This window comes from Lissotriton helveticus, chromosome 2_1 (assembly GCF_964261635.1).
Source record: "Lissotriton helveticus chromosome 2_1, aLisHel1.1, whole genome shotgun sequence".
In the NCBI taxonomy this organism is placed as follows: Eukaryota; Metazoa; Chordata; class Amphibia; order Caudata; family Salamandridae; genus Lissotriton; species Lissotriton helveticus.
This window is the reverse complement of record NC_136059.1, coordinates 1,972,048,685-1,972,076,213: the sequence shown is the minus strand read 5'-3', so window position 1 is coordinate 1,972,076,213 and position 27,529 is coordinate 1,972,048,685. Positions and strand designations below refer to the sequence as shown.

The 27,529-nt window shown below is 47.9% G+C and overlaps 1 protein-coding gene across 2 annotated transcripts in view; it reads left to right on the top strand.

Moving 5' to 3' along the window:
* LRBA (LPS responsive beige-like anchor protein) overlaps positions 1–27,529 on the top strand; it is a 2,244,423-nt gene that overhangs the window by 1,549,418 nt on the left and 667,476 nt on the right. For both annotated transcript variants that reach the window (XM_078676915.1, XM_078676916.1), the window contains exon 41: positions 26,523–26,640. In XM_078676915.1, the coding sequence (XP_078533041.1) occupies positions 26,523–26,640 (118 nt within the window). The remainder of the gene's footprint in view (positions 1–26,522; positions 26,641–27,529) is intronic.

Genomic DNA, 27,529 nt, shown 5'->3' with positions numbered 1-27,529 from the left:
TCTTACCACAAGCGGGGGAGTCAGGACAGGCATGAGCAATCAGGGAAGCCCAAAGAATTCAAAGAGGACCCTCAAGAGGACCCACCGGCCGGAGGCACTGGAGTTGCTAGAGGACCTTGAGCAGCTCAGCAAAAATGCAGGCCCACAGTGCGAGTGATGCGGTGAGGACGAAGATCTTGGTCACTGGCAATGCTTGAGGTTGGGGCTACTTGGAGCCTGAAGATCTTGGGAAGCCAACAAGCCTTTGCAACTGCAAGGTGTTGTGGTTCACAATGGTTCGGTTCCTGTGGCTCTGACGAGGGATACTGGCCACAAACTGAGAGGGCAGGGCATGCCTTGAGGGATGTGAAGAATGACCACCTGGGTTGCTGAGCCTTTCGGAGTCCGTGGGAGCCCAGGATCAGCAGAACGGTCAGCTTAGTTGCTGTGCCTGCAGTTGCAGGGAAGTGACTCCTTCACTTCAAGGGAGATTTCTTCAGGAGTCTTGGATACCCACACGCCTTGGAAGGTTCCTGTATGGTGCACAGGCACAGATGTTGCAGCAGACAAGCAGGGCGGCGATATCAGAAGCAGCGGGAGCAGCGGGAGTATTCCCAGTTTCAGCCTTGATTCCCAGAGCGAAGTCCAGAGTGCCCAGATGTTTGAAAAAGTAGTTTAGGGACCCACCCTCAGGTAAGTGGCATTGCAGAGCCGAATTATGCCACCTGCTGGCCCTCAGGGGTACTGCTCAACAAAGTTTTCTGGATCCAGTCTGACACCTGGGGAAAATTCGAAGGTAAGGAATCTGCAACTAGATAGTCTCTACAAGATAAGGTTGTAAAGAAAGTAAGTACCATGTTTGTTAAGCACTCCATGAAAGTGCTTGTTTTCCTGCTGTCTCCCTCGTGTACTTCTCTCTTCCATGAACTCTGTGGTGCTCTCGGTCACTCATGTTTTTCTACCCTTTCTCCTTGTTAGGGTCAATTTTGTAACCTTTCCTCCACCCCCCCCCCTTTACTTCTCCTCCCACCCTCTTTGTTGCTTCCACTGCCGCCTCCTGTTGCTTCTCCGTCCCACCCCTCTGCGGTGTTTACCCCTCTCATGCCCACTCTGTCGCTTCCCCTACTGTGCTGCAAAAAACATTTTGTGTATTTTCTATTTGAATATCCAACTCTGATCAGCAAATAAAAAGTAATTTTTTAGACTCGCACCTGCAAAATGTAGCCAGCCATGCCATAAGCTTTGTTTTCTTAGGCCACGCTGCACTATGTCAGGGATAGTGTATACCAGGGGGCTCCAACCTTTTCTGTAAGGAGAGCCTCTTCTGATTAGTGAAAATCGTTGTGAGCTACTGAAGGCCAAGTAACTCGCGCATTGTTACCAGACACTCACTTGCCCAGCTTCATTGGCTTTAAATCTAATGTCCATGGAGCCCATTGTTTTGGTTTAGATAAAATATTGTGACTAGAGGTACTATGATAGAGCTGCCATGTGAACCAGTGCGTGCATGGTGTGTGGGGATGTAGGAACATGTATATGAATGAAGATACGTGTGTGAGTGACTGAGTCTGTGACGTATGTACCTGTGGCACACTACATACCTTTCGCCATATGTGGCATTGCTACATGTACAACGCACACATACAACCATTTTTTTTAATGGGAGAAATTTAAAGAGCAGAGAAATGTTCAAAATCAGGAATTTTTTTTTGCACGTGGTGGAACAGTTTTCTGAACTTTACATTTTTCACATTTAAGAAAACTAGCTGTGTTTTTCTGTTTTAATATGGAAGCGTGTCTACCAGCCACTGGGAGCAAGATGCCTTTTGTCTGTAAATGCCACACTAACATGGGAGAAAATTTAACAGAAGAGTTAACTTTATTGTTTATATGCATTACATAAAACACATTGTTTTAATTTTCTCCCATGTAAGTGGTTTTACAAACAGCAGGCGTATTACTCCAAGTGGCCTGTGGGCAAAGTTCCATATTTATAACCGGAAAATAGTCATTTGTTTAAAAGTGAGGAATTTAAAGTGAAGAAACATGTTTCATAAAACATTAGGACTTAATTTAAAGTAGAGAAAACATTTAGACAATGTTAATAGAAACATTTTTCTTCACTTTCAATTCCTCCCATTTAAAAGAAAATGACATGCATTTTTCAGTTATAAATATGGCCCTGTCTCTACCAGCCACTGGGAGCAAAATGCCTGCTGCTTGAAAATGCGACATCATGATTAGGGATAAAGTGAAGAGTTAACTTAATCATTAACTCTTCATTTCAATTTTCTCTCATTTAAAAGATTTCAGAAATCATTTTGTTCTCGTACTCAAATATTGAGTTGAAAATAACTTTTATGTAAGAGTTTAATACCTCAAGTACGTATGTTCTGAACCTCAGTGACCCAAATGAGTCCAACTCTGAGTGGAGCACTGCTCGTTATCAGGCTCTGCTATCTGCAGCCTGTGATAGTAATGTAAAATAAAAGTAGCCTTTCCTTAATTTTGAAAAGAAAATGCAAATTTTATTTATTGCATTTTTTAGTTAAAAAGGGACTCAGGGATAGGAGAGACTGTGAAGGTTTCTGCGTGCTACTAGTAGCTTGCGATCAACGTGTTTGAGACACCTGCTAAGCTCTAGATAGCTTCTATATCTTGGTTAGACCCTTTTCAGTCCATGTACAAAGTTTGGACAAACATGGCACCTCCACTCGAGTCATAACTAAGACAATAGTCATGTCTGTAGACGGTAGCAGGTAGAATAAGGAAGGCAAGTGTATGAACGTATTTTCGTGAAATCTGCAAGCATTTATTTTTGGAAGTAGTTTTGGACTATATTTTTTAGACCATATTATAGAATCGTCCGTCTTTGGCTAAAGTGTTCCTGAATTTTAAACTACAATATTATGAGTTTCTACTTCAGATTAATCGAACTTCAAGCTGATGGTCTTCGCTGAGAGTATGCACCCCCACTGCTTGTGCGCAGGTCCCGCCGAACCCCTTGATATGAAATGCATGCCAGCTCTCTAGTGTTTGATGTCCGTGGGGAATGCCTGTCTCCTGCAGCAAGATGTTTACTGTATTTGTGCAACCTCTTGCTTGGCGTATGTTGTGCTGTAAGACCAGATGAATGATCAATCCCAGGAGTATCCAAAGAAAGGCTTTTTTCTTTTGAAAACCTTTTAATATTCTTAGAAGTAACGGACTTTGACGTCGCTTTTCAAAAGGTCTGTGGTTAAGGAGCAGGCATTGCTTAAATGGTGATAACTTCTTCAGTTCAATAAACACCCAGCTTGTCGTTTAATTCTGAGGATAATTATTTCAATTGGCCCGTACATGTGTTTCTGTTTACTGCTCATTTATTTAGTGTGTATTTAAATGTTATTGCTTTTTGTTGCAACTTAGTCATAAAACGTTTATGGGTCCATATTCTGTGATTGTTAAAATAGTTTACTCACTCACTGTTTTCGAAGAATAGTGGGTTGTAGGTGCAAGGAAACTGGCACCCATCCTACTGGTGCAGTCGTTTCAAGTTATTGCTCAGCCCGCAAGCTTTAGAGCAGAGCAGCTATAACCAACCTGCACATAATTAAAATGTGGTTGGGTAGTGGCTTAAGACGCGTCAGGCTGAGTGATTTCGGGTTAAACGATAGCCCAATCACCAAGTGGACAAATTGCATATTTTATGATAGACTATTTTAGTTTTAAGTAAATGTCGAAAATGATAGCAGAGACAAGTTGTGGGCTTTTGATGGGTGGATTTATTTATGGTCATCAGTTCAAAGTGGTAATCTTAGTCGTGCTCTTAAGAGCTTCTTAACTTTTCCTAGTGCTTTTTTATTTGTAGTTCTATTCAAATGTTAGTTCGTGCAGGTATATTTTTACTGTAACTTTGAGCATTCACTAGAAACCTTTTGTTCACCCAGCTTGTTCCTCTTATAGGTGAATCTCTGAGCGAGGCGAAGGCAGGTGGGTGCGTCACCTGTAGGACTTCAAAATATGGGTTTGTGTCCATTAATTTTTGGTTTGGTTTCATTTGGTCAATTTACATCAGCGGGACTTGATATGCTTAGTCCTGATTATTTATTTTTTATTGTTCCATTTTTGTATGGAATGTTATTTACTTTTTGCAGCTATTAATTGGTACTGAGTGCGTATGTATCTCTCTCTCTCTCTCTCCCTCTCTCCCTCCATCCATCCATCCCTCCCTCCCTCCATCCATCCATCCCTCCCTCCCTCCATCCCTCCCTCCCTCCATCCCTCCCTCCCTCCATCCATCCATCCCTCCCTCCATCCATCCATCCCTCCCTCTCTCCCTCCCTTTCTTCCCCCACTTCCAGAAGTGATGGCACTGAACTTTATGTAGGCGAATCCCGGTGCACAGACATCTACTCCTCTCATTTGGAGATCTACTTTCAACTTTCGTTGGTGTTTCACCGACTTCAAACTCAGGCTTGAAGCATGCCTCAAATGCAGGATGCAGGTGTTAGTCACAGATCCTTAAAACCTTACCATGCGGTGTTTAACATCCAACCACGACTCAGAGTCCAGCCATACATTTTTTATGACGCACCTAAAGGCCATCAGGGAGCAGGAGGTGCAACGGTACATCGTTCAACACAAAAAACAGACGGGCAGTTCTCCTGAAATCAGACTCCGTCCAAGTCGCAGGCATGCTTCCGATCCTGTTCCAATTCACTGTCCTAGGGTAAGAAAAAGTTGAAGTTGAGAGACCAGTCTTACCATAAATGCAAGATGTTCAAGTGGGACTGTTCTCCGTTTTGTCTCGCCTGCTCCTTGGAAAAGTTATTCAGTCTGCACTTGAAGGACCCGACCCCTTTTCCATCTTTCATCTGAGAGCCTATTCCAAGACTGCTCTGTAGGTAGCTGGCTCTATATATAGTATACCAAAAAGAGGTATGCTGTGTAAAGTTAGTGAAAGATTCCTTACCTTAGAATATCCCCAGGCGTCAGACTGGATCCGGAAAGTTTTCGCTTGCAGTACCTCTGCGTGTCAGTAGTGGCATCCTGCAGCTCCGCGTCTGTCACTGGCATCATATGCGCTGAGATGACGTCACGGAGACTAGTTAGGCGCCACCAATGCGCGCTGACGTCAGTTCTTTCTTTTTCCGCGCCAGTAAGCACAGATCCAGTTAGGGCATGTACCTTAGTCACTTTTTGACTATCTTTTTTGAGACTTTTTGTCTCCTGTAAGTTGTATCTAATCTGGTGCACGTAGGGATGCCTGGTTTAAGTCTTGCATGGCCTACCGTCGAAATATGTCGGTGGCGGACCCCCACGACGTCTGTCTCTACTGCCTGGAGAACGACCACGACTCCCGGTCCTGTTTCGGACTGTCGGGCCATGGCCCCTAAGGCCTTGCTGGAACAGCGCCGAAGGTGCTTGAGGTCCGGCAGTCGTCACAGTGCCGTTCACTGTCCAGGGGCCGCTCCAGAGAACGCTGGCGGGGCCACCGTCATCGCTCCTTGGGCTCCAAGTTTTCACCCTCGGATTCGGGTAAGAGACAACATCAAAAGAAGTCGAAGAAGTGCTGTCGCTCTCCGACCTCCCCCTGTCGGTCTCCGGATGCAGACGAGGGGGACAAGGGGGACAAGGGTTCTGCCCCCGTGGCTCCTTCAGAGCCCGGGAGTCCCGCGGCCTACCCACTTTTTCCGGGTCCGTCGGCGACTCCCGCACAGGTGCAAGAATTTCTTGCTACCATGGACCACCTGTTTAGGCCTCGGGCTCCTACCGGCGTGCCCTCGGGCCCCGGGATCCCGTGTCAGGATCCTCTTGAGCCGTCCGCCCCGCCTGCGGCTCCGGTCCCTGCGCCGCAGGCTCCTGTGCTGCAAGCTCCTGCGCCGCAAGCTCCTGCGCCGCTGGCTCCAGCCATGGCGCCACAAGGTCCCAAGCTGCCCACCCTTGGCTTCGCCTCGGCGCCGCAGTGGATCCCATTAGTTCAGCCCCTGCCCAGGTTCCAGGACAATTTTGTTCCTACTTGGGATCCGCATTGGGACACGGCGCCAGTTCGGCCCCATCCGGCGCAGTTCCCAATGCCGTTCCTGACGCTGTTTGTTCCTTCTCTCGGCTCCTGCCCTGCCGCTGCGGTCTGTACCACATTCGACGGAGGTGGAGGAGGACTGGGAGGGGTCCGAGGACCCTCTTGCTCGTCAGTGTGACTCCGAGCAGGACTGGGTGGACGAATTAGAGGAGGCCAGCAGCCTTGCGGTCTCCTCTGACCCGGGGTTTGCCTCTCCTCTACCATCTATGGAGGAGGGCGCTTCCTACATGGTGGTGCTCCGTCGGGCAGCTGAGGTCCTCAACCTTGACCTCCCTACGGTGGCCCTGAAAACGAATCTCCTTACTGAGGTGCTGCAGACATCGGAGCCCCTGCTGACATTTAATGACGACCTCACTGACGTTTTACTGGGCACTTGGTCACGGCGAGCCACAGGGGCCCCTGTGGATAAGAACGTCGCCAGGCGTCATCGCCCGGCTCCGGGTGACCCTGCTTTTCTGACCACTCATCCTATGCCGGAGAGCCTGGTAATCCAAGCTTCGACTTCCCAGATTTCCTTTCCTACGGCTCTGCCGGATAAGGACTCTTAGAAGCTGGAGCAGTTCGGCAAGCGGTTGTTCTCGTTGGCCAGCCTAGGACTTTGGTCGGTGAACACCGCATGCCTCTTGGGCCGCTATTCCTACGCGGTGTGGGATACAGTTGCACAGGGGTTGCCTCAGTGTCCTGACGAGACCCAAGCTGTGCTGTCCCAAGCTGTTGCCGAGGGTAAAGATGCAACTAAGTTCACCATTCAGTGTGGTTTGGACACCGCGGACTCACTAGGTAGAGCAATTTCTACTACTGTGGCGCTTCATCGCCACGCCTGGTTGTGATCTACCGGGTTCTCGCCAGATGTCCAGAGCTCACTCATGGACATGCCCTTTGATGGCACTCGCCTGTTTGGTGATAAAGCTGACAGAGCGCTGGAGTGTTGTAAGGACTCGCGGGCCACAGCCAAGTCCTTAGGTCTTTCCACGAAAAGCCCAGCCACTCCTGGTTTTTGTTCCTTTCGGGGCACCCAGGCACGTTCCTTCAGCAAGCCTGTGCAGAACCAGCCTCAGCGCGGCCACGGTTTCTGCAGGGGCAGGTCTGGGAATCAGCGTGGGGGTCAGTCCACCTCCGCCCTCGCTGCTTCTACGTTCAAACCTTCCTAATCCGAGCTTTGAAGGGCACCCCACGTCAGTAGGTGGCACGATACGCCATCACCTACCCCACTGGCACGCTATCACATTGGACAAGTGGGTGTTGCAGATCATCCGCAAGGGTTACTCCCTTCCCTTTCCGTCCACCCTTCCAGCCATGCCACCTCTGTACCACCGCATGTCGGGGAAACACTTTGCACTTCTCCAGCAGGAAGTCAAAACCCTCTGGGCCAAGGGGCCATTGAGTGCGTTCCTGGGCTAGTAGTAGGGAGTGGTTGTTATTCCCACTACTTTCTGGTCCCCAAGAAGGACAAAGGGGGTCTGCGTCCCATCTTGGACCTCCGGAACGTCAATCGATTCCTTCGGAAGGAGAAGTTCAATATGCTGACTCTGGCTCAGGTCTTGGCTGCCCTCAACCCTGGAGACTGGATGGTAGCGCTGGACTTGCAGGACGCATATTTTCACATCTTCGTCCTGCCGGCCCATCGCCGTTATCTGCGGTTCATGGTAGGCCAGGAGCATTTTCAGTTTGCCGTGCTCCCCTTCGGCCTTACCAGCGCCCCTCGGGTGTTCACGAAAGTGATTGCGGTGGTTGCAGCTCATCTGCGCAGTTCAGGAGTGGCAGTCTTCCCCTACCTCGACGACTAGTTGTTGAAGGCGGGCTCGCCCCAGGCAGTCGTCTCCCGCCTTCAGACTAGGGCCGACCTCCTGCATTTGCTGGGTTTCTCCATTAACGTGCCAAAGTCGCACCTGAGTCACTCTCAGAAGCTCCCCTTAATCGGAGCAGTTCTTAATTTGACGCGGTTTCGGGTCTATCCTCCCAAGCAGCAAGTCCGGGATATTCAGGCTAGGATTCCGATCTTTCAGCCTCTATCCCGGGTTTCAGTCAGGATGACCCTCCGGCTCCTGGGCCTGATGGCCTCCTGCATCCTGCTAGTGCAACATGCCAGATGGCATTATGTGGGCTCTGAAGTTCCAGTGGGCGCTGCATCAGGGCAACCTGTCCAATCATGTCCAGATCTCAGAGGGCAGTGCACGACAATTGCAGTGGTGGCTCACGAATCGCGATTGGGTTAATGGCAGAGCCCTCTCCCTTCCCCAACCAGAGCACACAGTGGTGACAGATGCATCCCTCCTGGGATGAAGAGGCCACTTGAGAGAGGCGGAGATCAGAGGTCTCTGGTCTCCGGCGGAGTCCCGGCTCCAAATGAACCTTTTGGAGCTTCAGGCGATCCGACTTGCACTGAAGGCATTCCTTCCCTCTGTCCGGGGAAGTGTAGTGTAGGTGTTCACGGACAACACCACCGCCATGTGGTATTGCAACAAACGGGGGGGGTTGGGGTCCTGGACCCTATTTCAATAGGCTCTGCGCCTCTGGACATGGCTGGAACATCAAGGCATTACCTTGGTGGTTCAACACCTGGCAGGTTATCTGAATGCCAGGGCGGCTACGAACTCAGCCACCGGTGCATGATGGCTCACGAATGCCGTCTCAACTCTGACGTGGAGCAAGGACTCTTTCAGCAGTCGGGAGAGCCTTAGTTAGATCTATTCGCCACCGAAGAGAACGCGCAATGTCATCAGTTTTGCGCATTGGAATTTCCAAGGCGGCACTCGCTATGCGACGCTTTTCGTCGCGAGTGGAGTTGCTGTCTATTGTACCCCTTTCCGCCTATATCACTTCTGCCCAGAGTGCTGTAGAAGATTCGGCGCGACCGGGCCCAAGTCATCCTTGTGGCTCCGGATTGGGCACGAAGATACTGGTCCCTACACGACCTGTCTGAGCTCTGAAGGAGTTAAAGGGCAGAGCCGGAATCATAAGCCAGAGCACACATATGACTGCCTTTTAGAAAAGGTTTTTGAGTACCCGCGGTTTGTATCATTTTATTTATTTTATGAATGGTCCCTGTACTTGGCGCAATCCACGTACATTCATCCCCCTCCCGACTCACTTTTAGGTCCCATACTTGATTTCATCATCATTAGATTTTTACCCAGAACAAGAGAAAGGAGGTGTGGTGAGGAGGTGGTAATGCTGGTGGGAGGTACATGCTTTTGGTTCTTTGGAGTGAGTTCACTACTGGAATTGTCGTACTGCGACGGTGTGGTGTGCCATCGCATGCCTGTACCTGTACTGTTAGTGAAAGGCGGAAAGGAGGAGGAAAACAAACATAGGAAACGATGACAAAGGGAACAAGTAAGTACAAATGCGTCTCACTCTCGGCATAGCCCGCGAGTTAACTGATGCTCGGTAAACAAGTGGGAGGGGTGGGGTAGTGTGGCCGAGAGCAGGGACACGCAGTGTTTACCTTGCGGGAGCGAGCACGATAATTGCTAACACATGGCGCCGCTGCTCGCTCCCACAAGGGAATCGCCAAACGTGCACGCGTTGCCATTGAAAGCAATGCAAAGCGTGCACGTTAGAAATTCACTTAAAAAAACCACAGGTTTCAGGGAAGTTATAGTTAGAAATTAGCATTTAAAAAACCTTAGAAATTCATGAAAAAAAAATAAAGGTTACAGGGATGTTATAGTTAGGCTGACATTTCACTTGTGAAAAACCAGAGAAAGTGAGCTGTTATAGTTAGATGAGCTAACTATAACTCACGCCCATGCAGTGCACTGCTTATGACCTCACACATTACATCACTCATGACATGGTCAGTGACATCAGTGATGACATCAGTGATGACATCATCCACAGCATCTCTGACGCCCCCACTAACACCGCAATATAATCTTTTATACACCCACTGCCACACAAACATTCACAAACCTATTCACAGAGCCATACCAGTACTTACACACCCACACTCACTGATTAATTGATCTATACTCCCATCCACTCTCTCACCCATACTACCACTCATTGACCCACTTACTCACTAATACAGCCATTGACATATCCACTCATACAGCCATACAGGTGCTCACTCAGTGAGCCACCCATAGAACTACTCACATGCCTAGACACTCACCCATACAGTCAACCATACAGCCACTTACTCACCCAAACAGTAACACACCCAACCACTTACTCATGCAAATAGTAACACATACTCACTCAGCTATGCAGTCACTGACAGAAGCATGCACTCATCTATATAGCCACTCTCACATTCACTCACTCACACACACTCATATACCCGTCACTCATGTATACTGTCTTTCACATACTCAGTTACTCACACATACTGACACATTCACTCAGTCACAGACACAGCCATACAGACACTCACTCACCCATACATCTCCTCACACACACAACAATACCCCATACAGACACCGACCCACCCACCCACCCACCCACCCACTCACCCACCCACTCACTGATCCATTCAGGCAGTCACAAACCTCTTCACCCACAGACACCAAGACAATCATAGACGTAGTCAGACAACCAATCAATCACCTATATAGCCATTCAGGTACCCAATAACACACTCATACACCCACTTAGACATCAACTGACAGACCGATACACATATTCACACAACCAGTCACTCCCCTATACATTCACTAAGACACCTAATCACTCGCTTGTACAGTCAATCATGCACCCACTGTGTCATCCAGACACCCACTGATTCACCAATACACCTTGGTATATATATTTAACACTCATAAACTTTTAAAAACACTCAGTCTCTGGATGATGTCATCACTGATGTCATTTGAGATGTCATCAGTGATGTCCCTGACCATATCATGAGTGATGTAATATGTGGGTTCATAATCAGTGCATTGCAAGGGCGCAAGTTATTGTTAGGTCAGCTAACTATAATGGCTGAATTTCTCTGGTTTTGTAGGAGTGAAATGTCAGCCTAACTATTACGTCCCTGTAAACTTTGTTTTTTTCCTTGAAAAAAAAATATATATTTTCATACACACATACATACATACATACACCCTCACAAAGAACAAAAAGGAGATATGGTCATAACCTCTTGTGTAGGTAGGTAGTGCTCGAGAGGGTGATTTTTAGGTCTCGCGCCTGCGATGCATATGGCGAAGCCATATGCGCATCGCGCAGGCGCGATACTATAGTCATCGGCTATGCTTCCCAGGAGACAGGAGATGTCACGCGCACGCTCTGGAAAGCGATCGGCGCCGGCCGCGCGCGCGCGTTTCCCAATCTCCTGTCTCTCTGGGAAGCACACAAGCAAGCCCAGCAAGCCCCGCCAAGGTAACTTTGAAATAATCTTTATTTCTTGATAATTATTGCCTCTGGACTTTTTTGTTTAATATTACGGGCATGTGGGTTGTGTGATGCTGCATAAACAGATGCGTTTGGAGTTTATTTACCGATCCGCTATGGAGGGGCTTTTCTTTAATCTGTTGGTGGCTGTTTTTTTTTTTTTATTTATATTGCGTCTTCATGTACACATGATGTTTGACTTTTTTGAGCAATTCGTTACGTTGGGCTTTTGTATAATTTGATACTAGCTGTTATTTTATTTATATTGCGTCTCCCGATGCTGTGTTTGCCTGCCCCGCCAGCTCTCCAAGGTTGCTATTTGTTTCTTTCCCATCTGCGTACATCACTTGCGGGATACAGGTAAATCTGCATTCTAGAGTTGCCTTTATTGTTTTGAGGCCGGGCGCAGGGGCTGCTCCGATGTTATCAAGGCTGCTATCCCACTGCTAAGGCGGTGCTGCACTCACTGCCTTGTTTATATTTGTTTTAGTTCCGTGATGCTCCGATCTTTGCCCCTTCCGAGTGGAGCTTCCGAGTGGAGCTTCCGAGTGGAGCTTCCGAGTGGAGCTTCCGAGTGGAGCTTCCGAGTGGAGCTTCAGAGTGGAGCTTCAGAGTGGAGCTTCAGAGTGGAGCTTCAGAGTGGAGCTTCAGAGTGGAGCTTCCGAGTGGAGCTTCCGAGTGGAGCTTCCGAGTGGAGCTTCCGAGTGGAGCTTCAGAGTGGAGCTTCAGAGTGCAGAGTGGAGCTTCAGAGTGGAGCTTCAGAGTGGAGCTTCAGAGTGGAGCTTCAGAGTGGAGCTTCAGAGTGGAGCTTCAGAGTGGAGCTTCAGAGTGCAGAGTGGAGCTTCAGAGTGGAGCTTCAGAGTGCAGAGTGGAGCTTCAGAGTGCAGAGTGGAGCTTCAGAGTGGAGCTTCAGAGTGCAGAGTGGAGCTTCAGAGTGGAGCTTCAGAGTGCAGAGTGGAGCTTCAGAGTGGAGCTTCAGAGTGCAGAGTGGAGCTTCAGAGTGGAGCTTCAGAGTGCAGAGTGGAGCTTCAGAGTGGAGCTTCAGAGTGGAGCTTCAGAGTGGAGCTTCAGAGTGGAGCTTCAGAGTGGAGCTTCAGAGTGCAGAGTGGAGCTTCAGAGTGCAGAGTGGAGCTTCAGAGCGGAGCTTCAGAGTGCAGAGTGGAGCTTCAGAGCGGAGCTTCAGAGTGCAGAGTGGAGCTTCAGAGCGGAGCTTCAGAGTGCAGAGTGGAGCTTCAGAGTGGAGCTTCAGAGTGGAGCTTCAGAGTGGAGCTTCAGAGTGGAGCTTCAGAGTGGAGCTTCAGAGTGGAGCTTCAGAGTGCAGAGTGGAGCTTCAGAGTGGAGCTTCAGAGTGCAGAGTGGAGCTTCAGAGTGGAGCTTCAGAGTGGAGCTTCAGAGTGGAGCTTCAGAGTGGAGCTTCCGAGTGGAGCTTCCGAGTGGAGCTTCCGAGTGGAGCTTCCGAGTGGAGCTTCCGAGTGGAGCTTCCGAGTGGAGCTTCCGAGTGGAGCTTCCGAGTGGAGCTTCCGAGTGGAGCTTCAGAGTGGAGCTTCAGAGTGGAGCTTCAGAGTGGAGCTTCCGAGTGGAGCTTCAGAGTGCAGAGTGGAGTTTCAGAGTGGAGCTTCAGAGTGGAGCTTCAGAGTGGAGCTTCAGAGTGGAGCTTCAGAGTGGAGCTTCAGAGTGGAGCTTCAGAGTGGAGCTTCAGAGTGGAGCTTCAGAGTGGAGCTTCAGAGTGGAGCTTCAGAGTGCAGAGTGGAGCTTCAGAGTGCAGAGTGGAGCTTCAGAGTGCAGAGTGGAGCTTCAGAGTGCAGAGTGGAGCTTCAGAGTGCAGAGTGGAGCTTCAGAGTGGAGCTTCAGAGTGGAGCTTCAGAGTGGAGCTTCAGAGTGGAGCTTCAGAGTGGAGCTTCAGAGTGGAGCTTCAGAGTGGAGCTTCAGAGTGGAGCTTCAGAGTGGAGCTTCAGAGTGGAGCTTCAGAGTGGAGCTTCAGAGTGGAGCTTCAGAGTGGAGCTTCAGAGTGGAGCTTCAGAGTGGAGCTTCAGAGTGGAGCTTCAGAGTGCAGAGTGGAGCTTCAGAGTGCAGAGTGGAGCTTCAGAGTGCAGAGTGGAGCTTCAGAGTGCAGAGTGGAGCTTCAGAGTGGAGCTTCAGAGTGCAGAGTGGAGCTTCAGAGTGGAGCTTCAGAGTGCAGAGTGGAGCTTCAGAGTGCAGAGTGGAGCTTCAGAGTGGAGCTTCAGAGTGCAAAGTGGAGCTTCAGAGTGGAGCTTCAGAGTGGAGCTTCAGAGTGGAGCTTCAGAGTGCAGAGTGGAGCTTCAGAGTGCAGAGTGGAGCTTCAGAGTGGAGCTTCAGAGTGCAGAGTGGAGCTTCAGAGTGGAGCTTCAGAGTGCAGAGTGGAGCTTCAGAGTGGAGCTTCAGAGTGGAGCTTCAGAGTGGAGCTTCAGAGTGGAGCTTCAGAGTGGAGCTTCAGAGTGGAGCTTCAGAGTGGAGCTTCAGAGTGGAGCTTCAGAGTGGAGCTTCAGAGTGGAGCTTCAGAGTGGAGCTTCAGAGTGCAGAGTGGAGCTTCAGAGTGGAGCTTCAGAGTGCAGAGTGGAGCTTCAGAGTGGAGCTTCAGAGTGGAGCTTCAGAGTGGAGCTTCAGAGTGGAGCTTCAGAGTGGAGCTTCAGAGTGGAGCTTCAGAGTGGAGCTTCAGAGTGGAGCTTCAGAGTGGAGCTTCAGAGTGGAGCTTCAGAGTGGAGCTTCAGAGTGGAGCTTCAGAGTGCAGATTCAGAGTGCAGATTCAGAGTGGAGCTTCAGAGTGCAGAGTGGAGCTTCAGAGTGGAGCTTCAGAGTGCAGAGTGGAGCTTCAGAGTGGAGCTTCAGAGTGCAGAGTGGAGCTTCAGAGTGGAGCTTCAGAGTGCAGAGTGGAGCTTCAGAGTGGAGCTTCAGAGCGGAGCTTCAGAGTGCAGAGTGGAGCTTCAGAGCGGAGCTTCAGAGTGCAGAGTGGAGCTTCAGAGTGGAGCTTCAGAGTGCAGAGTGGAGCTTCAGAGTGGAGCTTCAGAGTGCAGAGTGGAGCTTCAGAGTGGAGCTTCAGAGCGGAGCTGCAGAGTGCAGAGTGGAGCTTCAGAGTGGAGCTTCAGAGTGCAGAGTGGAGCTTCAGAGTGGAGCTTCAGAGTGGAGCTTCAGAGTGGAGCTTCAGAGTGGAGCTTCAGAGTGGAGCTTCAGAGTGGAGCTTCAGAGTGGAGCTTCAGAGTGGAGCTTCAGAGTGGAGCTTCAGAGTGGAGCTTCAGAGTGGAGCTTCAGAGTGGAGCTTCAGAGTGGAGCTTCAGAGTGGAGCTTCAGAGTGGAGCTTCAGAGTGGAGCTTCAGAGTGGAGCTTCAGAGCGGAGCTTCAGAGTGGAGCTTCAGAGTGGAGCTTCAGAGTGCAGAGTGGAGCTTCAGAGCGGAGCTTCAGAGTGGAGCTTCAGAGTGGAGCTTCAGAGCGGAGCTTCAGAGTGGAGCTTCAGAGCGGAGCTTCAGAGCGGAGCTTCAGAGTGGAGCTTCAGAGTGGAGCTTCAGAGTGGAGCTTCAGAGTGGAGCTTCAGAGTGGAGCTTCAGAGCGGAGCTTCAGAGCGGAGCTTCAGAGCGGAGCTTCAGAGTGCAGAGTGGAGCTTCAGAGTGGAGCTTCAGAGTGGAGCTTCAGAGTGGAGCTTCAGAGTGGAGCTTCAGAGTGGAGCTTCAGAGTGGAGCTTCAGAGTGGAGCTTCAGAGTGGAGCTTCAGAGTGGAGCTTCAGAGTGGAGCTTCAGAGTGGAGCTTCAGAGTGCAGAGTGGAGCTTCAGAGTGGAGCTTCAGAGTGCAGAGTGGAGCTTCAGAGTGGAGCTTCAGAGTGGAGCTTCAGAGTGGAGCTTCAGAGTGGAGCTTCAGAGTGGAGCTTCAGAGTGGAGCTTCAGAGTGGAGCTTCAGAGTGCAGAGTGGAGCTTCAGAGTGGAGCTTCAGAGTGGAGCTTCAGAGCGGAGCTTCAGAGTGGAGCTTCAGAGCGGAGCTTCAGAGTGGAGCTTCAGAGTGCAGAGTGGAGCTTCAGAGTGGAGCTTCAGAGTGCAGAGTGGAGCTTCAGAGTGGAGCTTCAGAGTGGAGCTTCAGAGTGGAGCTTCAGAGTGCAGAGTGGAGCTTCAGAGTGGAGCTTCAGAGTGCAGAGTGGAGCTTCAGAGTGGAGCTTCAGAGTGCAGAGTGGAGCTTCAGAGTGGAGCTTCAGAGTGGAGCTTCAGAGTGGAGCTTCAGAGTGGAGCTTCAGAGTGGAGCTTCAGAGTGGAGCTTCAGAGTGGAGCTTCAGAGCGGAGCTGCAGAGTGCAGAGTGGAGCTTCAGAGCGGAGCTTCAGAGTGCAGAGTGGAGCTTCAGAGTGGAGCTTCAGAGTGGAGCTTCAGAGTGGAGCTTCAGAGTGGAGCTTCAGAGTGGAGCTTCAGAGCGGAGCTTCAGAGCGGAGCTTCAGAGTGGAGCTTCAGAGCGGAGCTTCAGAGCGGAGCTTCAGAGCGGAGCTTCAGAGTGCAGAGTGGAGCTTCAGAGCGGAGCTTCAGAGTGGAGCTTCAGAGCGGAGCTTCAGAGTGGAGCTTCAGAGCGGAGCTTCAGAGCGGAGCTTCAGAGCGGAGCTTCAGAGCGGAGCTTCAGAGCGGAGCTTCAGAGTGGAGCTTCAGAGTGGAGTGGAGCTTCAGAGTGGAGCTTCAGAGCGGAGCTTCAGAGTGCAGATTCAGAGTGCAGATTCAGAGTGCAGATTCAGAGTGCAGATTCAGAGTGCAGATTCAGAGTGCAGATTCAGAGTGGAGCTTCAGAGTGGAGCTTCAGAGTGGAGCTTCAGAGTGGAGTGGAGCTTCGGAGTGGAGCTTCAGAGTGGAGTGGAGCTTCAGAGTGGAGCTTCAGAGTGGAGTGGAGCTTCAGAGTGGAGCTTCAGAGTGCAGAGTGGAGCTTCAGAGTGGAGCTTCAGAGTGCAGAGTGGAGCTTCAGAGTGGAGCTTCAGAGTGCAGAGTGGAGCTTCAGAGTGGAGCTTCAGAGTGCAGAGTGGAGCTTCAGAGTGGAGCTTCAGAGTGCAGAGTGGAGCTTCAGAGTGGAGCTTCAGAGTGGAGCTTCAGAGTGGAGCTTCAGAGTGGAGCTTCATAGTGCAGAGTGGAGCTTCAGAGTGGAGCTTCATAGTGCAGAGTGGAGCTTCAGAGTGGAGCTTCAGAGTGGAGCTTCAGAGTGGAGCTTCAGAGTGGAGCTTCAGAGTGCAGAGTGGAGCTTCAGAGTGGAGCTTCAGAGCGGAGCTTCAGAGCGGAGCTTCAGAGCGGAGCTTCAGAGTGCAGAGTGGAGCTTCAGAGCGGAGCTTCAGAGTGGAGCTTCAGAGTGGAGCTTCAGAGTGGAGTGGAGCTTCGGAGTGGAGCTTCAGAGTGGAGTGGAGCTTCAGAGTGGAGCTTCAGAGTGGAGTGGAGCTTCAGAGTGGAGCTTCAGAGTGCAGAGTGGAGCTTCAGAGTGGAGCTTCAGAGTGCAGAGTGGAGCTTCAGAGTGGAGCTTCAGAGTGCAGAGTGGAGCTTCAGAGTGGAGCTTCAGAGTGCAGAGTGGAGCTTCAGAGTGGAGCTTCAGAGTGCAGAGTGGAGCTTCAGAGTGGAGCTTCAGAGTGGAGCTTCAGAGTGGAGCTTCAGAGTGGAGCTTCATAGTGCAGAGTGGAGCTTCAGAGTGGAGCTTCATAGTGCAGAGTGCAGATTCAGAGTGGAGCTTCATAGTGCAGAGTGCAGATTCAGAGTGGAGCTTCATAGTGCAGAGTGCAGATTCAGAGTGCAGATTCAGAGTGGAGCTTCAGAGTGCAGAGTGGAGCTTCAGAGTGCAGCTTCAGAGTGCAGCTTCAGAGTGGAGCTTCAGAGTGGAGCTTCAGAGTGGAGCTTCAGAGTGCAGAGTGGAGCTTCAGAGTGGAGCTTCAGAGTGGAGCTTCAGAGTGGAGCTTCAGAGTGGAGCTTCAGAGTGGAGCTTCAGAGTGGAGCTTCAGAGTGGAGCTTCAGAGTGGAGCTTCAGAGTGGAGCTTCAGAGTGCAGAGTGGAGCTTCAGAGTGGAGCTTCAGAGTGCAGAGTGGAGCTTCAGAGTGGAGCTTCAGAGTGGAGCTTCAGAGTGGAGCTTCAGAGTGGAGCTTCAGAGTGGAGCTTCAGAGTGGAGCTTCAGAGTGGAGCTTCAGAGTGGAGCTTCAGAGCGGAGCTGCAGAGTGCAGAGCGGAGCTTCAGAGCGGAGCTTCAGAGTGGAGCTTCAGAGCGGAGCTTCAGAGTGGAGCTTCAGAGTGCAGAGTGGAGCTTCAGAGTGGAGCTTCAGAGCGGAGCTTCAGAGTGGAGCTTCAGAGTGCAGAGTGGAGCTTCAGAGTGGAGCTTCAGAGTGGAGCTTCAGAGTGGAGCTTCAGAGTGGAGCTTCAGAGTGGAGCTTCAGAGTGGAGCTTCAGAGTGCAGAGTGGAGCTTCAGAGTGGAGCTTCAGAGTGCAGAGTGGAGCTTCAGAGTGGAGCTTCAGAGTGCAGAGTGGAGCTTCAGAGTGGAGCTTCAGAGTGGAGCTTCAGAGTGGAGCTTCAGAGTGGAGCTTCAGAGTGGAGCTTCAGAGTGGAGCTTCAGAGTGGAGCTTCAGAGTGGAGCTTCAGAGTGGAGCTTCAGAGTGGAGCTTCAGAGTGGAGCTTCAGAGTGGAGCTTCAGAGTGGAGCTTCAGAGTGGAGCTTCAGAGTGCAGAGTGGAGCTTCAGAGTGGAGCTTCAGAGTGCAGAGTGGAGCTTCAGAGTGGAGCTTCAGAGTGGAGCTTCAGAGTGGAGCTTCAGAGTGGAGCTTCAGAGTGGAGCTTCAGAGTGGAGCTTCAGAGTGGAGCTTCAGAGTGGAGCTTCAGAGTGGAGCTTCAGAGTGGAGCTTCAGAGTGGAGCTTCAGAGCGGAGCTGCAGAGTGCAGAGCGGAGCTTCAGAGCGGAGCTTCAGAGTGGAGCTTCAGAGTGGAGCTTCAGAGTGGAGCTTCAGAGTGGAGCTTCAGAGTGGAGCTTCAGAGTGGAGCTTCAGAGTGCAGAGTGGAGCTTCAGAGTGCAGAGTGGAGCTTCAGAGTGGAGCTTCAGAGTGGAGCTTCAGAGTGGAGCTTCAGAGTGGAGCTTCAGAGTGGAGCTTCAGAGTGGAGCTTCAGAGTGGAGCTTCAGAGTGGAGCTTCAGAGTGGAGCTTCAGAGTGGAGCTTCAGAGCGGAGCTGCAGAGCGGAGCTGCAGAGTGCAGAGTGGAGCTTCAGAGTGGAGCTTCAGAGTGGAGCTTCAGAGCGGAGCTGCAGAGTGCAGAGTGGAGCTTCAGAGTGGAGCTTCAGAGTGCAGAGTGGAGCTTCAGAGTGGAGCTTCAGAGTGCAGAGTGGAGCTTCAGAGTGGAGCTTCAGAGTGCAGAGTGGAGCTTCAGAGTGGAGCTTCAGAGTGCAGAGTGGAGCTTCAGAGTGGAGCTTCAGAGTGGAGCTTCAGAGTGGAGCTTCAGAGTGGAGCTTCATAGTGCAGAGTGGAGCTTCAGAGTGGAGCTTCATAGTGCAGAGTGCAGATTCAGAGTGGAGCTTCATAGTGCAGAGTGCAGATTCAGAGTGGAGCTTCATAGTGCAGAGTGCAGATTCAGAGTGCAGATTCAGAGTGGAGCTTCAGAGTGCAGAGTGGAGCTTCAGAGTGCAGCTTCAGAGTGGAGCTTCAGAGTGGAGCTTCAGAGTGGAGCTTCAGAGTGCAGAGTGGAGCTTCAGAATGCAGAGTGGAGCTTCAGAGTGTCAAGAGCAATGCCAATAGCTCTAACTTTAACAAAGGCAAAACCATTGCATTGTAAATGCTTGTTATTTTACCGAATCACATGCTCATGCTGCTGCCTGGTTTGTCTACATGCACACAGGCAGAATCACTCGGTACAAAATGGCTCCTGTTCACTCGTCAGTACGGTCTTGCGCCGCCCCACCTTCCCCCTGCCAAATACATTCATTCCAAATACTGCTTATTTTCATATCAGACTGACTTCTCACATCTGGGATAGCAGGGGCACCTTCCACAGTGATTAGTGCTTCACAAAAAATAATTCTCGGCTAGCGCTCAGAAGCCTTGAAGCTTTGATTGAATGACACTGCAGTTTGATGCCCCGCTCGTTTTTTGATGCTATGCGTTCCAGACACTGATTTTATTAAGACTCACTTGGAGCTCTAAACTGTCACTTGATCTTTCTTTGGGTCATTTCGTTTGCCCGGAAGGACTAACATATCTGTGAAACCCTCTTCTTTTATAGTTTGAGCATCGTCTTCGTTTAGCAGGATAACATTATACATTTGAAAATACAAATATCCGGGAAGAGCAGAGAGCAAATCTCCGCGATGTTGGGCATTCTCCTATCATAAAGGAAGCGTGTTGGTGGGACCTGTGGCATCTAACGCATCATTTAACCCTATATGCGTGGGCACCTACCACAATAATGTATAGGATGAGTTTGTTCTGTTCCCGTTTTTAATTTGATGTAAAACTCAAATCACTGCACACTCTCTACTACACACTCTCTACTACACACTCTCTACTACAGTCACTACTCTCTACTACACACTCCCTACTACAGTCACTACTCTCTACTACACATTCTGCTACACACTCTCTACTACAGTCACTACTCTCTGCTACGCACTCTACTCTCTACTACACTCTACTACACACTCTCTACTACACACTCTACTACACACTCTCTACTACAGTCACTACTCTCTGCTACGCACTCTACTCTCTACTACACACTCTACTACACACTCTCTACTACACACTCTACTACACACTCTCTACTACAGTCGCTACTCTCTACTACACACTGTACTACACACTCTACTACAGTCACTACTCTCTACTACACACTACTACCCACTCTCTACTACAGTCACTACTCTCTACTACACACTCACTACACACTCACTACTACAGCCACTACTCTCTTCGACACACTCTATACTAGACACTCTCTACTACACACTATCTACTACAGTCACTACTCTCTACTACACACTGTACTACACACTCTACTACAGTCACTACTCTCTACTACACACTACTACACACTCTCTACTACAGTCACTACTCTCTACTACACACTCTACTACACACTCACTACACACTCACTACTACAGCCACTACTCTCTTCGACACACTCTATACTAGACACTCTCTACTACACACTATCTACTACAGTCACTACTTACTACACTCTCTACTACACACTCTACTACACACTCTACTACACACTCTACTACACACTCTACTACACACTCTACTACACACTCTACATTACACACTCTACATTACACACTCTCTACTACACACTCTCTACTACACACTCTCTACTACACACTCTACACTACACACTCTACTACACTCTACTACACACTCTGCTACACACACGCTCTACTACACACTCTACTACACACCCTCTACTACTCTCTACTACTCTACTACACATTCTCTACTACTCTACTACACACTCACTACTTTCTACTACACTCTACTACAGACTCTCCACTCTCTACTCCACACTCTCTACTCCACACTCTCTACTTCAATCTCTCTACCTCAATCTCTCTAATTCAATCTCTCTACCTCAATCTCTCTACTTCAATCTCTCTACTTCAATCTCTCTACTTCACATTCTGTATTACACACTCTCTACTACACACTCACTACTCTCTACTACACACTCACTACTCTCTACTACACACTCTCTACTACACACTCTACTACACTCCCTACTACACATTCTCCTACACACTCTACTACACACTCTACTACACACTCACCACTCTACTACACACTCACCACTCTACTACACACTCACTAGTCTCTACTGCTCACTCTCTACTACACACTCTCTACTACACACTCTCTACTACACACTCTCTACTACACACTCACTAGTCTCTACTACACACTCACTACTCTCTACTACACACTCACTACTCTCTACTACACACTCTACTACTCACTTACTACTCTCTACTCACTCTCTACTACTCACTACTACTCTCTCTACTACTCACTATTACTCTCTCTACTACTCTCTCTACTACTCACTCTCTACTACTCACTCTCTACTGCTCATGACAATGCCATTTATTTATCTGTTTCCAAAACCAACACATAAATAAAACATTTGTCATTTACAATGCCAAAAGCGCTAACTTTTGCAAAGGCGAGACCGTTGCATTGTAAATGCTTGTTGAGTCTGGTATTAGCCAAAATCTTTTGATGTTGCTAAAATTATATCTGTGATCTGCTTATGTGGAGTTTCAGCCAGCCCTTTTCCTCCACTAGTCCGTCGTCATCTCATGTTATTTCTTCCCATTGCTGCATAGAGCATGGGCCACTTCAGACATTTACTCACTGTGAAGGACTGCAGTCTTCTTTCACCAGAGGCACAGCTGCACACAAAGTAGTTCCCTTCAATGTAAGCGACTGAAATGGCAAATCATACCTTTTAAGACCCAAAAATATTTTTGCTTTTATCCATTATGTTTTTATTGCCATGGGCCTTGCAGCTCCCACCAAAAATAAAGCTTTTGTAAAACCATGACGAAACAAGCATTGACAAAGCCAAAAGGCTACTCACAGAAAGTCCTTAATGTGAAGTAGAACACATTTTAATATTAGGCACTACTTATAAATATTTTGCCGAATCTGACTCATGGCTGTGCCGCATGTGGTGCCTATCGTGTTGGTGCCTTGTTAATTGAACGCCATCAAGGAACGTGTTATTGTTGGAAAGCGTTTAGCTGGCGACTCTAAAGATGCTTCATGATTAAGTGCTTCGTTTGCCATGTCTTACAAGCTGCCGCGATGCGCCTGATAACGGCGAAGCAGTTGAACGGATGCAGTTTCCATAGCGACCGGTTCATTGGAGGGCTAGACCTCTGTCTCGTGTGCTGTCAGTGTTCTTGGAGTTTGAGCGAGCGCAAAGTCCCAGAGAAGATGCGCCTCCACCTAATCCAGTTTTAATTGAACTCCAGAGACTTTGAAGTGAAGCTGCCGACCGGGCAGATACTGGTCCGCATTAGGGGAGGCCCTCCTCAAGTGGACCTCAGCTGCTGCTCCGGCTTGAATCTCCTCCTAATGAACGCTTTAAGGGCCTGTAACTGCTGCCCTTAGTCACGTATTGAGTCTGCGTGAGTATGTAGGAGTGGACGTGCACGCATATATATATATTTGTATAATTCTCTCTAGGGCCTTATTCCTTCTGTATAGGGATCTGCGTACTCACGCTTCTTCACAGTTCTGTTTTGAAACCAAGAAGCCGAGAGTGGAGGGACAAAGAAACAAAGTGGTTTAAATCTAAAGATGGGATTAGTTTGCATTGTGAAGGCGGCCTCAGCGTTTGTGTCTGTCACAAGGAATGACAGGCACTGTAACAAGTTACTCTGACAACCGCGGACTCCGCAGGGAGATTATGGCCAGTTGATTTGCAGGTTTGTGTTTGGCTATGGCTGACAAAATGATACTTAACCTCTCTCACCGGAAACCTTTTTATGCCCGGATTAGCGAATATCGGTTGCGCAACAGATTAAAGCAGTTTATGGTTTTGCTGTACTGCTCTTTTAAAATCACCTTTTCCTCTTTGCGCTAGAATCCTGTGCCCATGCCACAGAGTATCAAGTAGCTAATCCCTCCCGTGAAAGAGGAGTATTCAGTCCTTGGTGCATGCCTTTCGCCATGTTTCCTCGCGAGTTGTGCAGCCCGCTACATTACTTTCGAAAAAACGAATGCGAACTCTTGGATTTCCAACTCATGATGTACATGTCGAAATATGCACCTGACTGGCCTTGCTTCTCATTGCTACATGGAATTAATAAGAAGGTTTTCTATGCTTGTGCTAAATGGTTGTCAGCCAGACAGGTGCATAAATACAGTGTACAGCGGATCATGTCCATACTGCTTCAGGTTTTCAGCATGGTGTTGTGTGTGCTCGCTCCAAGGCAGACTTTGGACTCTTTCTGGCAGTGGCATCACCTGGTGTTTGTAGTGTTTCACATCATGGAGCCAGTACCAGAAAAGAGACAATACCGAAGAAAAAAGTGACATTACCCGAAGAAAAACAGTGCTAGGTCTGTACTCGTTTTTAGATCTGCCATGGCAGCGCCCTCGTCTTTCACAAATTATTTACAGCATTTTAAAGTATACAGAGTGGGCAAACACCGGCCAGAGGAGTATCCGTCTTCCAGCTCATGCGGTTTGTTGCTTCATTCCGCCTATGGAGCACATTGTGGCGCGTGAGGGACTATTTTTTACATCTTGAAAATACACTGATTAATCGCATATTGAATTATATATCTCACAGATGCACTGTATTTAGAAAGTATTTTCTTTTGTTTTTCACTTCAGGAGGCTTTTTTGGTATGCAAGCTGGCCTTTTGGCAAAACCAATGCTTGTTTGGTCCCATTTCACTGACACGTTGGAGGCTGTTTTCAAACATATTTTGTGGCTGGATATATTTTTTTTATTTGTGTTGGCTTATTTCTGTATTTTCTTTTTATCGCTGCTCATTCTAAACACAATTCTGCTGTCTAGGTGCTGCGTCATACGCCTTATCTGCCTGCCATCACAACATATGGGACACATACCACAGTCTCATTGGCTAACTCTGGATTTATAGTCAGAAGTTTGTGAATCACTTAGCTGTTTTCATGCTAGTGACCAATAGTTGCTTCTTCCCAGATGAAACCAAACTGACTCCTCCAGAAGCAGGCACAGTTTGTCTTTCACTTTCCTCTTGGTGTGCTTGACACCTTGTTCTTTCTGTGTGCTCCCTGGCACTGATCCGGATGTAATTACCAACGTCACTAACGTTGTTTCCATAACAAAATATTTGCGGTCAATGGCTAAATCAGTGCCTAAATTGCAACACTGGAAGTTAACACATTTTTGTCATTGACTTGTTAGTAGTACGAAAGGCGATTGCTGAAATACATAGATTAATCCCAGCCACTAGTACCTACTCATCACATTTTAATATAAGGCACTACTTGTATATATTTTGCTGATTATGATTTATAGACATTCTTGCAATAAGCGTGGACACTTTCATCATACCGTCCGTGGGAAGTAATCCAATCAGTAGTTTATGATCACTTCTCAACTTACTCTGTTTACCCCACACAAAAGCTCTAAAATATTCTATAGCCCACAGGCAAACTAAAGTCTCTCTCTCTCTTAATGACTGAATATTTTCCCTCAGCTGTAGTGAGAGCCCTAGATGCATAGGCAATAATTTTTTCACCTCCGATTTCTGGGATAAAACTTCTCCCAACCCTTTAGAGCTGGCATCAGTAGTGATGACACTAGTGAGATTTGGATCAAAACCAGACAAAGCAGTAGGTTTCGCAATGGCAGTTTTGAAATCCTCAAATTCTCTCTCACACTCTTTGCACCAGTTAGATTTGCTCTTTTTCTTGAGTAGTTGCCTTATTTGAAAAATTCTAAATGAAAAATTTGTAATGTATTTGGCCTAAAATTCTGTGACCCCTAGAAAGGACCTCACATCATTTAGAAAATTTCACAGTTAAACCCCTTGTGTCCAAAATTCTTAGCACACTTTCCCACAAATGGTCATGCTCTCCTTTGTCTTTCCAGTAAATCAGGATGTCATCCTGAAAACACTGGATGTTGGGCAGTTTACCAAATAATTAATGCATTAATCTTTGGAATATGGCGGCCACCAACGCTAATCCAAAAGGTATTCTCTTATATTGGTAGCAACACACAGGAGTGGTAAAAGCTATTCTCTTATATTGGTAGCAACACACAGGAGTGGTAAAAGCAGTATAACGCTCCCGCAAAACAATTTGATGAATCACTGCAGAAAGGTCTGTTATGGAAAAAAAATTGCCCCTTTAACTGAAACCAGCATCTCTAATATACAAGGTAAAGGGAGTTGATTTATCAGGATATTATTGTTTAGGTAACGCAGATCAATACAATAAATCCAGAAATAGACAACAAACGCAGATTCCATAGTATTAAATCAAGTACACTATACTTTGGAGCATCATGAAGAACTTTCTGGTTTGAGAGTAGTAAATAAAAACAAAGATACTATTAAAATACTTAGCTTGCTGCAAAAAAAAATACCTTCCAGAAGTATGATGTCAATTGCATGGAAAACTGCAAGTTTTTACAGCGAGAGGAATGGAAACGCTGACAAACTCAGTCACACGCCCTCTGATGCGCGGTGAACTCAGGAAATGCTATCAGCAGTATTACCTGAAATCAAAGACGGAGGAACATAATGTGCGAACTTTGCGTGCAAAAACTAGACCAGCAACCAATAAAACATGGCAGCCGGCAGCGTAAGAACATAGGCACTTAAAACTTGAGCAACACTGATGCCTATAACGCAACAAGAACACAGAGAACTCACGAGACCGAGCTCATGAGCAGGGAGGGCATGTGGAGCTACCGGCGTTCAAATAGTTCCACCAATTGACCAAAACATAGGGGGAGAGGATGCGGCCTAACGGCTAGGGCGGTCGACCTAAAATCTGGGGAACCAGGTTCTAGTCTTGGCAAGGACGCTCAACATCATGTGATTCTGGGCAAATCACTTATTTTCCCCATACCTAACAAATATGAATGTGTCCTTGTGTAACGCAACTGGTGCTCATGTAAAGTTCTCTGATACCGAATACCTTCGGGTCAAGTTTGCCTAAATAAAACTCTGCAAAAAAAATAAAGATCGTAAGTCCTCTAAAAGTCCTTTTTGTAGATGTTCTGTATTTAGATTATTATAAGCAATATTGTATATCACATTTGACTTAATCTGGTTCTTGATTTGTTGGTGCTCTAGTTGCTTCTGATGTGCGCTTTGTTCACCTTCTGATCTCTACCTTTTCCCCTTTTTGTATCTGGCATCTCCTTTTTAGTGTACTATGTATTCAGTTCTGAGACGCACTTGGATAAGTTACGTGAAACTAGGCAGCTTTTGTTGAGTATCTCATTGCTGTTTATTTTCCTTTTTATTTTTGTTAAACAACGTTTATATGAGTATATTATTTCGACCAACAATTTGCTTACTGAAATATTTAAACTTAATATTTAGTGTGATATATAAGCCGCCTGCGTCAATGCTTCTCTTGTTATTGCATAGCAATAGAATTAAGATAATCAATGTTTTAATATTTCAATAATATTGTTCCTGTCTCTCTTTAATAGATTTTGGCATACACAGAAGGCTTGCATGGAAAATGGCTATTTACGGAAATTCGAGCAATCTTTTCCCGGCGTTACTTGCTTCAAAATACAGCTTTAGAGATCTTCATGGCGAACAGAGGTACCATGGAATGATTTTGAAGTTTATAAAAATATGTTTTCCTCTTCTGCTACCATTGAATTTAGTTTTGTGGTGGCTAAAATGTGTGTGTTTGTGTGTGTGTATATATATATATATATATATGTGTGTGTATGTATATATATATATATATGTGTGTGTGTGTGTGTGTATATATATATATATATATATATATATATATAATATCCTGTGTAATTATTTCCCACTCAACACTTCCATGAAATTGGTTCAGACAGCAGTTGTGTACCTGCTAAGTAGCTAACGTGCATAGTCACTTATGACTTGTCTATGTCTTTCTTTGTGTTAAAGTATAAGCATTATGCTGTACACTCACAGTTTTCAAGTTGCCATTTACAGAGTGGCCTTAAGAGCTAGCAACGTAGTTTGCGAAGCAGGAACAAAATCAAACAAGAATAGGCTTAACATCTTACATGCCGAGGACGTAATGGTTACGTCATTGGCTGCTGTGCCAAGGACGTAACCATTACGTCTTTGACACTGCAGTCAGAAATCCTTCTGCTGTAAACAGCAGAGGGATTTTTTTCCTTTCAGCCTCGGGAACTGGAGAAGAGCTTCCCGCGGTCCCTGAGGCATTTTTGTTTCCAGTGTAATGACGATCGGTGCGCATGGCATGCCAACGTCATTATACTGAAACTGAAAGTGAAATTAGCCTATTGGCTCATTTCACTTTCACTGCCTGCGGCTATCTCAGCCCCGAGCACATAGGCAGACGGGAGAGGTACCATTGGAACCCTTTCCAATGGTACCATTTCTTAATGGATCCCTGCTTGGGGACTGCAATTATGTGTCGAGTTTTCAGAAATGGCTGGGTTTGGCAGGTTTCCCTAGATGGCCGTTAAGCCTGGGACCA